At 42.2% G+C, this 16,934-nt stretch overlaps 1 protein-coding gene across 1 annotated transcript in view; it reads right to left on the bottom strand.

The window, feature by feature from the left end:
• Positions 1-16,934, bottom strand: part of nid2b (nidogen 2b (osteonidogen)) — a 64,707-nt gene that overhangs the window by 10,837 nt on the left and 36,936 nt on the right. The window contains exons 10-15 of the mRNA XM_077221000.1: positions 14,740-14,964; positions 14,485-14,631; positions 14,196-14,324; positions 4,555-4,677; positions 4,015-4,251; positions 2,728-2,952 (exon numbers count right to left, since the gene is read on the bottom strand). Coding sequence (XP_077077115.1) covers positions 2,728-2,952; positions 4,015-4,251; positions 4,555-4,677; positions 14,196-14,324; positions 14,485-14,631; positions 14,740-14,964 — 1,086 coding nt within the window. The remainder of the gene's footprint in view (positions 1-2,727; positions 2,953-4,014; positions 4,252-4,554; positions 4,678-14,195; positions 14,325-14,484; positions 14,632-14,739; positions 14,965-16,934) is intronic.

The raw sequence follows: 16,934 nt of genomic DNA, 5'->3' as shown, positions 1-16,934 counted from the left end.
GAAGGTGTATGTGGCCGCTATCGCCGCATATCACGAAGCAGTTCAAGGTAAGTCTCTGGGGAAGCACGACCTGATCGTCAGGTTCCTGAGAGGAGCGAGGAGACTAAATCCTCCTCGTCCTCCTCTCGTTCCCTCTTGGGACCTCTCAGTGGTCTTAAATGCCCTGCAGAGGGCTCCCTTTGAGCCTCTGCAATCAGTGGAGCTTAAGTTCCTGTCTATGAAGACAGCGCTCCTGGTTGCATTGGCCTCCATCAAGAGGGTAGGGGACCTGCACGCATTCTCCGTTGACGAAGCGTGCCTGGAATTCGGGCCCGGTCACTCTCACGTGATCCTGAGACCCCGGCCTGGATATGTGCCCAAGGTTTCCACCACTCCCTTCCGGGACCAGGTGGTGAACCTGCAAGCGCTGCCCCGGGAGGAGGCAGACCCAGCCTTGGCACTGCTCTGTCCAGTACGCGCTCTCCGCGCTTACGTAGACAGAACGCAGTGTTTCAGGACCTCAGACCAGCTCTTTGTCTGTTATTGTGGGAGACTGAAGGGAAAGGCTCTCTCAAAGCAGAGGTTGTCTCACTGGATAGTGGACGCCATTGCTTTGGCTTACCAACAGCAAGGCCGACCGTGCCCCCTTGGTGTGACAGCCCACTCCACCTGGAGTGTGGCTTCCTCTTGGGCTCTAGCGCATGGCGCCTCGCTGGCAGACATTTGTAGAGCTGCAGGCTGGGCGACACCCAACACATTCGCCAGATTCTATAATCTCCGAGTGGAGCCTGTGTCCTCTCGTGTACTCGCTTCAGTCAGCTAGTACTGGACCCGCTCAGGTGTCTTCGCTTGCTCGCCTTTCCACTCCACGGACTGGATACGTGCGATTATTCCTCAGGTGAGCCTTCCTCTCTGAAGCCCTGAGTTCCTCCAGCACTGTTGATGCTGGCGCCAGTGTCTATTGCCTGGGCGTCGGCTAGGTGCCTCCGTGTGCATGGTTCCTCCCTGAGTAACCCCCACATGTGTATTTCCACTGTAAGCCTCCTTGAGCATGTGTCTTTCCCTTGGCAAGCCATCTTGCCCTCCTGGAGTTGAAAGTTGCCACCCCTCGGGCTGGTCACTCCAGTGTTCCTCCATATGTAGCCCTCCGGCCATATGTGTATCTTAAGTCCTCCCTACGGGTAGGCATGCTGCGGCATATCTCCTCTGAGATATGCTTCCCAGTGTACCTTGGTATTCCTGTGTTAAGTAGGACTCCTTCGTCTGTGCCAGTATCACGACAGGGGGATCAGACTTTCGCAGGGCACTGGAAGACAGCTGTGAAGGTGGCGTGATTTCACGGGGACCCCCATTCGTCGTCATCCGACGTAACTCGGAGTGACTACGAAAGGGAACGTCTCGGTTACATATGTAACCCTCGTTCCCTGAGTAGGGAACGGAGACGTTACGTCTCCCTGCCACTTCCGCTGTACCGCTGGGTAGACGCCTGAGTTCAGTCTCGGCTCCTCAGCGAAGACATATCTGCATGTTGCCGAGCGTCCTCCTTTTATACCCACGAGGTGGGGCGGAGTTACGCTATGCAAATTCCGCAGACCCATGGCATTTCATCGCCATTGGCTCGTTTTATAATACACAAAGATGATTGGCTTTCTAGGCGAAACCCCCATTCGTCGTCATCCGACGTAACGTCTCCGTTCCCTACTCAGGGAACGAGGGTTACATATGTAACCGAGACGTTTTTATGGACTCTCTATCTATGGGCTTATCCCTTGACTTTATGCCTATATGTCCCCCCGATTGCCTCATAGACAGTAAAAGATTGCCTGTGAGCTTCTCCTCCTGTCTATACGGTAATGTCTCCATTGTGCGACATAAAGTCGCGTGGTTATGACGCAATCGTTAGCCTGTTTTTAACAAAAACGGCTTTTACGGGGCCATAACGTAAGAAACAGAGTAATGGAGCATTTTATACATTGTCGTGTTTATTTAGAAATAAATAATGGACAAATTAAGTCCTTGGACGCCTCAGATGTAAAGTTATTCGCTGTCAAAATGACGCCAAAATGAATGGGAGTCAATGGAATCCTAACAGCAGGTGAAGTTCTGCTACAATGGCGGCTCCCGCGAGGCTTCAACTTCCAGCTGATGGATTACCCCCTTGGTTATAAACTGCCATATTTTAAATTGGCAGGGTCACCCCCTCATGGGGGCAGCCATATTGAAATCCCATGAAACGAATACTGCTCATTTTATCTTAGTATTCTGCCTGTTATCAGACTTTTGTTGAAATTCAGGGCTGTCGCTAGAGAGGAGAAAGTTGGTGGTGATGATTCTATGGGCCTCTGTCATTTGAGGGGCCCCTGTGATTTGGTTTCGGTATGTTTCGAGCAGAACGAGGCCGAGGGCCGTGAGAGAGCGGCACGAGGTGGCGTGATTACTGATGAGCGCCACCTGTGCGACGCACCGGTCTCGTATCTCTCACGGAGTAGCGGAAGCATAAAGGAGGAGCGATGACAGTGTGAGATCGAGAAAGGTCAGATCTGGATTTATGTTGTGTTGTTTATGTTTTATTATGTGACAGCAGTCATCCGTGAGGGGCTGCTGTCTTTTACTTTCGTTTTGTATTTGTTTATTTATTTATTAAAGTTTATTGAATGTTTGCCGGTTCCCGCCTCCTTCTTCCCATAACATCTGAACTGTTACATGGTATTTTCAGCGTAATCAGTCCAAAATAACTTCATTACTCACAGGGGGGCTTTACATCATTGTAGGACCGGGTTCCAATAATTTCCACGCCTTGGTGGTCCGCACACCAGCAGAAACTGCTGTTGCCGTAACATTGCACAGGCAGGAAATTTCCATGGGCGTCACACAGGGGCATGTAGTCCTGAGGGGACGGCTGACCATTATAGTGACTCATGAGTGCAAGCTTCCAGCGCTCGCACACAGTCTCCACACGGGGAACCAGGGCAGCTGAGTATGAGACACAGTACACAGTGTCAATTTTACTGAGTAATGTTTCTTTTGGAAAACACTGTGAAGACATTTTCCTGAAATTCTTTAAAATCTGTGACCATTGACCGCATTCATATATCTTGCCTCAATGAATGACTATGTGAGCGTTAATTACAGTTAGGCCGTCCCATGAAGGATAACTATGTCATATATAGTTGGAACTGCATACCACTCCCAACACACACATGGAATTCAACAGTGAGGAACAGGAACATTTGGCAACATATTGCAACTTTTTTTTTAACAACCTCAATGTCAATGAACTGGTATATTAGAGCAGAATAAATATATAAATTAAAACAAAATACCAGACTCTGTTGGGATTCACTATATGTATGTGTAAAATAATAAAGTTTCTCTGGGGAACGCAAAAGTTTTGCAAGAGAGCGCAATCATTCAAATATGTTTTTCATAACCATGTCATAACTTTAGGGGCTCCGAATCCAATTCATTTGATTCTTTAAAGAATAGAAAGTTCTCTAGAACAACATTTATATGAAATAGAAACCTTTTGATTTACATTAATACTTTTATTCTTGACATGATGCATTAAATTGATCAAAAGACAGTAAAGAAATATATAATTGTACAAAATATTTCTATTTCAAATCAGTGCTGTTTTTTTATTTTCATTTCAAAGAATCCTGAAAAAAAATGTATCAGTTTCCATAAAACTTTAAGCACACCTGTTTTCAACACTGATGATAATAACGAGAAATCTTTATTGAGATGATTTCTGAAGGATCGTGTGACACTGAAGCCTGGGGTAAATGATACTGAAAATTCAGTTTGCTCACAGGAATAAATTACATTTTAAAATACACCACAGAAAACAGTTATGCTCAAATTGTAATGACATTTCACAATATTACAGTTTTTACTGTATAATAATATGCATGCAGACTTGGTGAACATTAACTTCTTTCAAAAAGTTTTCCCAAACTTTTAAATATACTGTATATCCTAAAATATCAGCCTGATCCTAACAGACCATGAGGGGATGAAAATAAAAACCCATACCTGGCTGATCACAGTTGTCATGTACTGTGCCAGGCATTGTCCTGGTACCCACTCTCTCCTGACCTCTATTGTCAACACACCAGCAGTGTCCAGTGGTGCCCAGGCACTGCAGGGGTTTGTACTGCCCTTTCTCATCACACTGAGGAACGAAGGCTTCCAGGCCACGGTACATGCGTAGACTCTCTTGCAGACTGTCTCTGTGTTGCTGGCACACAGTTAATGAGGGTTTGGACTTCTCTAGTGTAGAAATAAACACAGGACCAAAGAACATTTATGGGAATGCAGTACATGCAATGATGTGATTAATCGAAGTCCTGGAACAAAAGATGTTGTTTCAGGAACATGTTCTAGTTGTTTTCAACCACATCATGAATGATTAAACAACGCAATTGTTTTCAATTGGTTTATAATGCGACAATGAACATAATATTTGACTTGATTTGTTTGCTGGACTTTTGTGTTATAAGCAACGAGAACAGTCTGTTACTGAGCTGAAAGGGGAGGAAGCATTGTGTGTTCCTTGATATATGTGTGGTTTACGTGGTGGCTGGCAGAGGAAGCCGTCGCCCTTGTATTCAGGCCAACACTGGCAGTGGAACGAGCCCTGGGTGTTGGAGCAGGAAGCAAACGGATGACAGAGCTGCAGGAAACACTCGTCGATATCTGCAAAAGAAGAGAATGATGGGCCTCCTCTGAAATTAGATGCTTGAATGTGCACCACATGTGCAAATACATGTATAAATTACACTTGTAATTCAAAAGAGTCAATTGTCCTCAATAATGAAAAAGGGTTGAATGATCATGATTCATGAATCACTTTAAATCATTCATAAAACAATTCTTACATAAAGAATTTCTGTAATTTATGAATGATTTTACATATGATCTATACATAAATTTGTCAAGTTTAGATTTTCGCCATCCCATAGTAAAATGTAAGTAACAAAGTGACAACATAAGTATGTAAATACAGAAATATGTAAATTTATGCAACAGTTAGTTGAGTTAGGTTGTCAATTTTTAACGACATCAGGATGCATGGCAGGCTGCGGTTTCACTTTATTGTGATGGTCCCTTTACACATTCTGTTGACTAGAAGTAACGTTGCACTTACATGTCTACTAACTCACATTAAAGTGTTAGTAGAGCATTAGTAGATTGGTAGGGTTAGGGTTAGAATAAGTAATCCTAGATGATATGTAGTTGCAAAGTTGCAAGTTAGTAGAATGTCTGTTGGGGAAAATCACAATTAGTTAACAGATATTAAGCAGACAGTCAACTAATACTCTAATGAGAGTTAGTTGACATGTAGTTGCAAAGTTGCAAAATAAAGTGTTACCCAGGCTGCCAGTCATTATATAAGTGGCAGGAATCATTACACCAGTAGCTGGCGACTCTTCCTGTGAGTGAGTCATTGAACCATTTACTCAAACGATTTGTTCAAAAATGAAGATTCATTCAGAAACACAAACAACACTGCTGTGTTCTGCTTGGAGATGCCCATGGTTGTTTCTGCTTTGGCTTAGTTGGGATCAGTTTTCATTGTCGGTCCAAAAATAAATGTAATTGGAAATATCGTGTCTAAAACATGGGATGCTCAATATTAACTTCTTGCATGGATCTGCACTTCAAATTTCTACCAGAAACAGTGAACTATACGAGTACCTCTTGGATACTCATTTCAACATACTACAATTTGGGACACACTAATTCTAGTTTCGAATACTATTTAGGATCGACAGTGTTCAATTAGGATGCAGCACCAGTCTCTGAAACCACATGACTTTGCCAGTTTGATACACACTCCGGATCACTGATTCAAACAAAATAAGCTAAGTGAAGCAATGTTTCGAAAGCAATCATTACTAAACGTCATTTTACATAAGTAGGAGCTCTGTTGGTCTGAATATAACCACGGCTATGATTAACTGCTGATTTTTGGAACAGCACCCTTTCTTGCGTGATATTTCTTTTCCGTCACGTTTTCTGACACAACACTTCCCCGGCAATCTATGTTTTTTCTGTTATGTGATAGGGGTTGCATAAGAGTACTGGTTCTCCGGACCAAAACACATGCGTTTAAGCAGTGGTGTAGTGTACGTGATACGCATGTATACGCCGTATACCCACTAGAAAATATCAAGGATTTCCGTATGCCCACTAGGAAATGTCAAAGATCTCCGTATACCCACTTTAAAAAGCGTGAGGATTCGTAACAACATCGTTTTGTGAAAGAACTTTCATTCATAAATTCACCCCGTCTGTGTTTGCGCAGCGACACGGATCGAATAACGGAATCCACCAACAAATGTAAGCCTACTGTAAGGCGGAACGTCACGCAATTTGGCCATTTTTGAATGAATAAATAATGAAGTAATGATACAATGAATCAAATCTCGATATGTACTAGTGTGTAAGGAACTCAGCTTTTTGGAAATATTAATAATCAATAATATCTTGTTATTATTAATTATAAATATTTGGGTCAGTTAATTGGATTAACTTGATGTGGCTGAATTAATATTACAATCAATTAATCAGTTCTTCCAACAAACTCTTTTGATTATTAATTTATTCTAAGAAAAGGGTATCTTCCATGGCCACCGAAGAATAATTATTTCTTCGCCTGTACAGTACTTTGAGCCAGTAGCAAAAACCGTGATCGTAAAGTGACTTGTATTGCAAACAAAACAGAACCAAATACATATTATGTACAAGTTTTATTAACTAAATATAGATATTTATATGAATATAAATAAACTAAACAACATACACACATGAATACATAAATAGGTTAGTGATAGGATGAAATTGGAAACCGGAAGAGGGTCTATGAGAAGAACCATCAGAATTTCATTTTCACATTTCATTGAATTGAATACTTGCATTTGTAATGGGAACAATTCTTGAAGTTGTTGAAAATTTAAGTCGTTGATGGTTCCGGCAGTGTCAAGTGGAAGTTAGTTGAGCGTTCTCTTTCTCAGGAACGCATGACTGGTTTGGTCAAGGCCTGGGACTCTGTAGAGGCCACGCCGAGCACCCAGGAGAAGTGAGGAAGTCGGAAGGATGGGTGATTGGAGTCGTTGTTGGTTGGAGTCTTTGTTCCAAAACTCTTGAGATTGTCCTTGGTTCTTTGTGAGAGAGTCATCTCTCTCCTGCCTGAGCCCATATCTGGTTGGAATCGAGGCCTGCTGGGCCCTGGGGCCCCCGTGGAGGGGGAGGGGGTTCCCCAGTAACACCAGAACAGTGTTGCGGCTGGATGAAAGAACTAAGAGCGGGAGGTCACATGTGGACTGTCTCTAATAAGGCCTGGAAAAGATCCTCCCCTAAGGGTTGAACTCGACCAATCAGAAAGGTGACATGTCTGAGAGGGAAAATGGCTCTTAGTTGATTTACGGATCTTTGTCCCTAGCATGATTATACCTTCATTAATGCTCAGATAGCTATAACACATCCACACTGCATTCTAGAAGAAGGTGATGTACATCAAAGTGTGAGTCATTAAATGAGGATTAATTAGGTAGGAGGCATGATACAGGTGAGGTTACATTGATCGTTAGTTGGTTGTATACCAGGATACATACCATAATATATACCTAATAGTACACGAGACAGTAAACCATTTACACTGTTTCTTTCACAGTTTTATGCATGTTCATTTATAGATCAGTTAGTCTATGATTAATGCAGCAAAGTCTGTTTTAAAGAGGATTTCTGTTTCATAGTCTCTCTCTTGAGTATGTGGCCACATTCCTCGGAGGTCGTAAAATCTCCTTATCATGCCCTGTAACATGACACTGTTTCTGCCCTTGTGTTTGTTCATTTGGGCTGTGTGAGGAGTTTCATAAACCTTTGTATATAATGAATAATTAGTATGTGTCTGATTGGTCCATACCCTACAGATCCCCCCTTTCGATCGTTGTTGTCCCCCCTCAGGGACAACCACGAGCGAAGTTGGAAGTGCAGAGAGATCAGACACACACTTGTCATAGAAGGCTGGAAGGCCATGGTGGCCTCTGGTTGCTCGTGTCTTCTGGAGCGGTGGTCGTTCCACGGCTGGTGATGTGGACAGTAGCCAAGTCCAGGTCTCTGCAGCAGGTGTTGAGGCAGCAGGTGTTGGGGCATTCTGAAGTTCATTAGTTATGGGGCAGGTGTTTCCTTGTGGTTGCAGGAAGTCGTTAGGCCTCTATGTAGCATAGAGAGGTTTTCAAGCTGACCTGGTGTTGGTGGCCGGAGGTCAGAAGGTGGTTGTTACCCTCTCAGTCACGAGAGATCTGAAGGATTGAAGTGTTGTTCTGTCCTTATGGTGGTGCTGACATAAGCTTGCCTAAGCTGAGGTGGGCAAGGAGTCGGAAGCTTGTACCTTACAGGACTCCTCGGGTGAGTCCTGTGCAGGGAGCAATTTTGCGTGTGTCAGCGGCTCCAGTAACTCTGAGGCAGGTGCGTCCAGCTGTCCTTGTGGAGCCTCAGATTGACACCTGTGTGAAGGGTATGGAAGAGGATGCTGTCGTTGACAGCCGTTGGTCCTCCTGTGGTGTTTGCAGGTTGAGGGTGCTGTCCTTGCTTGACGAAGTGAAGAATAGGAGGAAAAAGGACAGCTTTCCTATTCAAATTATGCTTATTATCAATCCTCAGGACTATAGTTATGCCCTAGTAATCGTTGAAATTACTTGTGTTGCAGGGTCATAAAAATTTTGCGTGTGTCAGCGGCTCCAGTAACTCTGAGGCAGGTGCGTCCAGCTGTCCTTGTGGAGCCTCAGATTGACACCTGTGTGAAGGGTATGGAAGAGGATGCTGTCGTTGACAGCCGTTGGTCCTCCTGTGGTGTTTGCAGGTTGAGGGTGCTGTCCTCCATGGCTTCTCCAAGGGGCTTGGCTGGTACCTGGGTTGTTGCCATGGTGACAGTTCTGTTCTGGTCCTGGGCATGCACAGTCCAGCTGCATTGAATATGGTTCGAACCTCAGTCTCTAGCTGGTCTGTAAGGCTTGTGACTTGGATGTCAGCAGCCATGGGTGGAACAGTGTTCCTCACGATGGCTTGTCAGTCTTTTCGGTCTCCTATCCGGTTAAGGTCAGGTTAAGCAGAGGATCTGCAACATTTTGGCACACTTGTGGAGAGAGATTAATGCATGACCCTAGAAAGTTCAGAGCCACGGTTTAATGGGTTCGCTAGATATGTAGCATAAAGCTAGGTATTTCATGTGTAGTTAGCTAGTGAAGTGTGTATTGTATCCTTATCATCTTAGCTGTGGATGTTAGGAGGCTAAGACTTGTGTGGTTCCGAGAGTATTTCCTGGAAAGGGCATAGCCGAGATGAAATAAATGGCTTAAGATGGTTCTTATGACTAAAATATTTCTCTGGACTTAACTGGTGGTTCACTACGGCTTGACGAAGTGAAGAATAGGAGGAAAAAGGACAGCTTTCCTATTCAAATTATGCTTATTATCAATCCTCAGGACTATAGTTATGCCCTAGTAATCGTTGAAATTACTTGTGTTGCAGGGTCATAAAAATTTTGCGTGTGTCAGCGGCTCCAGTAACTCTGAGGCAGGTGCGTCCAGCTGTCCTTGTGGAGCCTCAGATTGACACCTGTGTGAAGGGTATGGAAGAGGATGCTGTCGTTGACAGCCGTTGGTCCTCCTGTGGTGTTTGCAGGTTGAGGGTGCTGTCCTCCATGGCTTCTCCAAGGGGCTTGGCTGGTACCTGGGTTGTTGCCATGGTGACAGTTCTGTTCTGGTCCTGGGCATGCTCAGTCCAGCTGCATTGAATATGGTTCGAACCTCAGTCTCTAGCTGGTCTGTAAGGCTTTGGGCACAGGTCCGCTCCTTGTGGGACGCTGTGATCTATTATGTGAGGTTGTTTACCTTCTGTTTTATACCCATAAGGTGGGGTAAGGAGATGAGAATCTTGATCACCCCGGTGTGGCTGTAACTCTGGCTTGGGTCATGGGTCGTTTGTCCTCTTCTCTCATGGTGCAGTTCCGTTGGCTCTGGTGCCGTCGGATGTCAGCAGCCATGGGTGGAACAGTGTTCCTCACGATGGCTTGTCAGTCTTTTCGGTCTCCTATCCGGTTAAGGTCAGGTTAAGCAGAGGATCTGCAACATTTTGGCACACTTGTGGAGAGAGATTAATGCATGACCCTAGAAAGTTCAGAGCCACGGTTTAATGGGTTTGCTAGATATGTAGCATAAAGCTAGGTATTTCATGTGTAGTTAGCTAGTGAAGTGTGTATTGTATCCTTATCATCTTAGCTGTGGATGTTAGGAGGCTAAGACTTGTGTGGTTCCGAGAGTATTTCCTGGAAAGGGCATAGCCGAGATGAAATAAATGGCTTAAGATGGTTCTTATGACTAAAATATTTCTCTGGACTTAACTGGTGGTTCACTACGGCTTGACGAAGTGAAGAATAGGAGGAAAAATGACATCTTTCCTATTCAAATTATGCTTATTATCAATCCTCAGGACTATAGTTATGCCCTAGTAATCGTTGAAATTACTTGTGTTGCAGGGTCATAAAAATTAGTGCACTTGTTGAAAATAAACAAAATCACAAATAAAGGTGTCTCTGGTTCCTTTCTGGGCCCTATGGGAAATGGAACCACATTTGAACAAGAGAGGAAATGGAAATAAATCATATACATGACAGAATAGACAAGTGAATAGCTGACTGCTATTATTATCGAAGTAAAATAAAAATAAAAAGGACTTAGGTGAGTGATCAAAACAGCGGGAATGATCTGAAATTGAGAATAATCAATAGCACTAGTGACTAACCTTTAGATTTGCCTGGACCAACACTCCATAGTGGGTCACAGCTGTTGCGTGTTTAAGACCACACCGTGTGTGTCCCTCCAAAGGTTTAGTCAACATGCTGATGAAAATTCTCATAACTATAAGAATTCTTCTCTAGCTACACAGCTTACATGTAATTAAACTTGGGTTTAATTGACAGGGCATCTGCAAATTTAGCCTACAGCGCTCAGCAAGGACTATGCCTAAACTAGTGAAGGTGAAATTCAGCTGAGAAGAATTGAAAGTAAGGAAAGAGAAAAATTAGAAACCCTAAATGGGGTTAAAGAAAGTATTTTAGAATACTTTGCGCTGTATACATAAAAGCTGTAATTAAGGCTTCAAGTAAATGATGCTAACCGCTAACTGTAGAAGTTATTATGGAGCTTAGCCTAAGCTGGATGGATGCTAGGTTAGCTTAGCTTAGCCTAAGCTGGATGGACGCTAGGTTAAGTTAGCTTAGCCACATAGGCTGGTTTGTTTACAAAATGACGTCACGAGTTAGCACTTCCTGTGACAAGTCGTTGTCATGGGAACCAGTGCATGTCAGAACAATTCAACAGTCCCTGAAGAATGTCTGCACATTTTAAATGAGATATGCATGTTTAAACGGGTTAAAAGGGGGCGCCTATACTTTAAGTCTTGTTAACCCCCCCCCCTTTTGTGCAGGGCTGGGGAAGCCTACGCTGCTTATGCGAAGTTCAGCAGGGTACATCTTTCTCGTGGGGTCCATTTGCAGTTGGTTGGACTGTTTCAGTTCTATTTGGACCACATCGAGCTGGTCTATAATGTTGCAGAATCGCTGAGTCAGTGTTGGGACTTCAGCTCTGGCTGCAAGCCGATGGCTTCAGCGTCTCTCTCTTTGAGTTCAACCAGTTCCTCTCTCGTCTGTTGGCAGCTGTCAGAGCCGCTTGAAAACTGGTGATCTCTTTCAGTTGCTCCACGCTGTCAGGGTCTCTGCATCTGTCCTGTGCCTTCTCCCGTTAAGCAGGGTTCGTTCTCTGTGGAGTCCTGTGGCTGGCAGCGTTAGTTCATTTACCTCCTGTTTGAGGCCTGCGGGAGCATGGCCAAGGAGAAGATAATGCTGGTCAGCTCTTGGTGGCTCAGGCTGGGTGTCAGACGTCTGCTTTCGTTGTTGCCTAACTGTTCCTTCCTCTGCCGTGGCAGGTCGTTGCCTGCTTCAGGCTGAAGGATGTCCATGACACTGCTCTGCCGGGTCTTCAGGTGGTCCTGGTGGCAGGGCCGGGTGTCCGAGGCCTACTGGCACACTTGTGGGAACACGAGAGAGAAATGGCAAAGGCAAATGCAAGTTTCTACAGAGGTGGTGAGCTATCTGTGTGGGAGAATGGCTATGTGGAGCATCTAAAATTTAGTGTTGGTGAGCACACACAACAACAAAAAAAGTTTTGAGTATCTTAGTTGACGTGCTTTAAGCAGCATCGACTGATGACTGGGCTCTTACATGTCATAACCTATTACTCAAAAATGCTGATGGTTCTTCTCACATGTTGTGCTACGAGAGTAACAGATAGAGCAAAACCAAAATAAAACAATAGGATGAAACCAGAAAAGAAGAGGAAGAAAGGAGTGTTTTACCTATTTAGGTTTAGCTAGAAGACATAGATAAACAGGAGTCACTTATGGGTTATGCTGCTGTTAGACTAAGCTACCAGGGACACATCAGACATCTCAAGGTCCAAAAGAAGAAGAAGAAACAATGGGAAGTGTTTCCAGTTCTGTCTGGGGCCTACTGTGCGTTTGTGTTTAGCCGTACTTCATGTATTTAGCTTGGTGCTAAGGAGTGAGGATGGGTAAAACACAGACAGGAAGTAGGATATTAATGGCCTGTGTAACTCGCTATGGAAACAACAGTCGCTAGATATTGTAATCCTATAGAGAGAGAGAAGATGAGGATAGTGACTAGTGATCTAAAATAAGGTAAAAGTAAAGTTAGAACGTCCTTATAGCTCTAAGAAAACTAAAAGGAAAGGGAAGCGTATCAAGTAATTTAATTAAATTTCTAATTTAGTTAAGCCCTTTTTTTTCTTTAGCTGAATATAAGAATTCAGGCTGTAACAAAAGTAAATAACTAAATTGAAATAAAATCAAAAAACATTTATGTAAACATTGTGTGTTCTCATAGCTCTGGTAACTAGGGGGGAACTTGAATAAGCAAATTGATTTAATTAAATTCCCAATTTAATTAAATTCAACTTAACTGAATAGGACGATTCAGGCGTAAAGACAAGTGTCTATGAATATTAAAGCTCAAAAATACTGCTATTGAAATAAACTCTTAATGTTCTGCGTGTTTCTTTGAATGAGCGCTCAATGTGTGCTCTCCTACACACTGACGCGCGCGATTGACACTCGTGGTGTTTTCAGCGTCTATGAGGAGGACATGCACACATTTGAACTTCATTGCAGAGCTTTTATGAGAGTAACTTCACAAGAATTTTACCATTTCATTTGATAAAACTATCGTCATTCATTCGTATCATATACACACTCACAAACTTTAAAGTCTTCATGACAACCTGTCAAAATCAAAGTTTTGTATAACTTGAAGAAAATATAACAGAAATATATTACTATTGCACAGTAGAGTATACTTCAAGTAGGCCTAATAATAATAATTATAATAATAATATTAGTTTATTAAAACACACAGAAGCTTAAATGTCTTTAATTTACAACACACTAAAATAAAAGTTTGTAGAGATAAATAAAGTAACTCGAGGGAGTTATGAAAGAAATTGCATAGTATGATGTACTTTTTAAAATAATAATAATCAAATCTATTAAAACAAAATTTTAAAGGAATATCACACAAGTTTTTAAAAAGTAAATTTTTATTTGTGCTTATAATTTTTAAGTCTTTTAATTGTCAGCTGATAAAACCTGTGCTTCAGGGACCATATTGATATAACATTTAAGGCTAAATGTAGCTCTTTACTGGCTTAGTTAGATGGCGATTAACACTAAACAGTAGAAAATTGGTGGTGGTGGGGGTGGGGGGGTTGGCTGGTATATCACAGTATACTCACTACAAAAAACTAGACTACACCACTGCGTTTAAGGCTATATTTAGACAGCCAGCAAAAATCTATTTTTTCAATTATTCAGATTTTATCCAGATGGGTTTTCAAAAGTCTGGATAGAAAAAAACAACAACAAAAAAACTCAACATGAATCAGATTTTTTCCAAATCTGATTCAAACCACGTTTGGAGTTGGTTTGAAGTATGATTGCAATCAGATTTTTTCAGATGCGTCTCATCCTGGATGATCTGGACGCTCAAATCTGATTTCAAATTGTCTTTTGGTTCACTCTTAATGCGACACACAACACCGAACCTCTCATACAGACATTACAAAACACAGAACACTTACCCACACACACATGCAAATCGAGGTCAAACTCATAGCCAGGTTCACAGTGGCAGTGATGTCCACCCGGCATGTTCATACACTCAGAGTGAGGACCACAGGAACTGAGCCCATCAGCACACTCATCTACATCTGGATCACAGATTCGAAACGCAAACCCATTCATCACTTTAACTAGGCAGTCATTTATTAAAGGCATCAGAAGATGACACACAGTCTCTAAGGGAATTAGAGATTAACCAGTTGACTCAATGTCAAAATATAACAAAGATGAACACTGAAAGATCTGTACCATAGCAGTTGCGTCCATCTCCCTGAAAGCCCATGGCACACTGACAGTGGTACTGAATGCCATCCCCTGGCAGACAGAGGGCCATGGGGTCACAATGGTGCTTCCCAGTTGAACAGGGGTTCAACTCCACAAGCCCAGGGAGCTCACCTGATAACATACAGATACAGAAATCTTCAAAGTCCTCAACAAGATCCAAAATGATGTGAAATATAACTAAGAATGACCCTCATGGTTTGGTTAATAGTATGCTCTAACCTCCTACAGGTCCCACTTGGTTGATTATGGCATATCTAAGGGTGGTTCCTTCTGTGAACGTGACCATCAGATGCTCCACATTCACCTGCTGAAAGTCCGGTATGGTCCATGGGCCATGCGCACAGTTACGGAAACTTACATTCTGGTGTAGCCGGTAAGAGAACGTCTCGGATCCACCATTTTCTGACACCACCATGTACTCTTGCAGTGATGATGATGTCACAACTGAGCCATAAACAAAATACTTAACCCATAAAGCTCAAAGAACACTAAAGCACTAACTTTAGACTTGAGTGGCTTATTGCTTTTAAAAGACGTGACAGCTCTATGATAAAAGACACAAATGTCCAATAAAGAGTTACATGTGTTTATTATTAATCATTATTGGAATAAACAATTCTTCAGGTAATTACTCAAAATTATGACATACAAATTTGAATTGATGGCATATTAAGTGATAATTATGAGATAAAATCTCAAAATTACGAGCTAAAAATTCATTATGACATAAGTCGAACTTAGACTTCCCATGTCATAATTGACTTTTCTGAATGCACATTATTTGTAATTATGTTTTTTTCTAGTAATTTCTACATTAATGTGATCATTAGGACTTTTTATCTCAAAATTATGTGTCTTAATGTGTCATTATTTCGAATTTATGAGATAATGTCATAATTAAGACACAGAAAGTTGAAATGATGATACACATCAAAATTGACTTTTGTTACAATATATCTATGAGATAAAGTCATAATTATGACACAAAATCTAAATTATAAAATATGGGGTGCCGTTTGTAAAGCGGCTCACGCTGAAAATAACAGCAACATTTTGTCACATTTAGCTTCAAACAATGTTTAAAAACTGGTATGAATTTTTGACCGTCACTTTTTAGCACATTTACAACAATATTTGTCAACTTAGAGATATTTTAAATTGTTAAATCTAAATATTAAATGTTACACCTAAATGTTACATCTAAATGCTAAATCTAAATCTAAATGTTAAATCTAAATCTAAATGTTAAATCTAAATATTAAATCTAAATCTAAATCTAAATCTAAATGTTAAATCTAAATCTAAATCTAAATGTTAAATCTAAATCTAAATATTAAATCAAAATATAAACCAAGCGGCAACCTCCCTGTCTCTCTCTTGAAACCAACCAAGTGAATTAAACTGCATTTTATTGACTGGCCGCTTGAGCCTGGGAGCAAAAGTGAGTCAAATCTGTATCTCCCCCATGTTAAAAAGCCCAACTTTACAGCAGAAAAAAATATGTTTACAGCCTGGTGTCTAAAGTTGTTTTGGTCTATACAGGTAATTTTGCCCTTCATGACAACTGTGAGGGGGGTGAATTTTTTTATAACTCATCCGTTTAAATTATATTAAGCCTTAAAATGCTGCATGATCAAGGGCATGGCCACTTGAGTGACAGGTGGATTGCGCTGCTGTCTAGCCGTTTGTCTGCTCTCTGTTAGCGTCACGTCACCTCAGCTAATTCCAGCTGCAGAACTTGCCATCTCTGCCGTGTTTATACTTCTTTCGGGATTATTTCATAAAATTTAATACGCACCTTATACCTTTGCCCACGGCGTTGGATTCCGTCATTGTCGAGTATCGAAAGAACAACCAGCGCTGTTCTTCAGTTGTTTTCCTCTGTGAACATGCACTCATGGATGTCTGACAATTTCGTTGCTTTTTGGAGTTCAGATTTAAAAATGCATTTTCAACCCACAACTGCTGTTCACAGCATTGTTTGTGTGTGTGTGTGTCGGTCTCGTGGACGTTCCTCAAACTGAGAGTGTACCCCGATTACACCGCCGCTACCCCTGGGTGCTTCAGCACTGAAAGAGTTTTTATGTCTTTTCTTTGTTTTTTATTTTCAAACTAAAAGAGCAACACAAGCGTGACCCTGCGTCCTTTTCAGGATGTCATTCCATTGTGTGTTTCTGGGTGCGGTCGTTCCCTGGTGCAAGCAGACAGCAACAATTGTTGCCTCTCGTATTTGGGCGTTCAGCACGCTGAGGCAGCTTTTGTGAATAGCTCATGTTCTCATTGCGGGAATATGACTATGGCATCGCCAAGACTCGCTTACCTCAAGGGAGGTGCAGTCCCCTCGCCGATGCCCAGATCTAGTGTTTATCCTGGACCTCAGAATAAACCTACTTTTGCGCATGGTCAGGGTTATC

The sequence above is a fragment of the Siphateles boraxobius genome, unplaced genomic scaffold (assembly GCF_051911475.1).
Source record: "Siphateles boraxobius isolate OS27281-9 unplaced genomic scaffold, OSU_SipBor_1 8, whole genome shotgun sequence".
Classification (NCBI taxonomy): Eukaryota; Metazoa; Chordata; class Actinopteri; order Cypriniformes; family Leuciscidae; genus Siphateles; species Siphateles boraxobius.
This window is presented reverse-complemented; position numbering and strand designations above follow the sequence as displayed.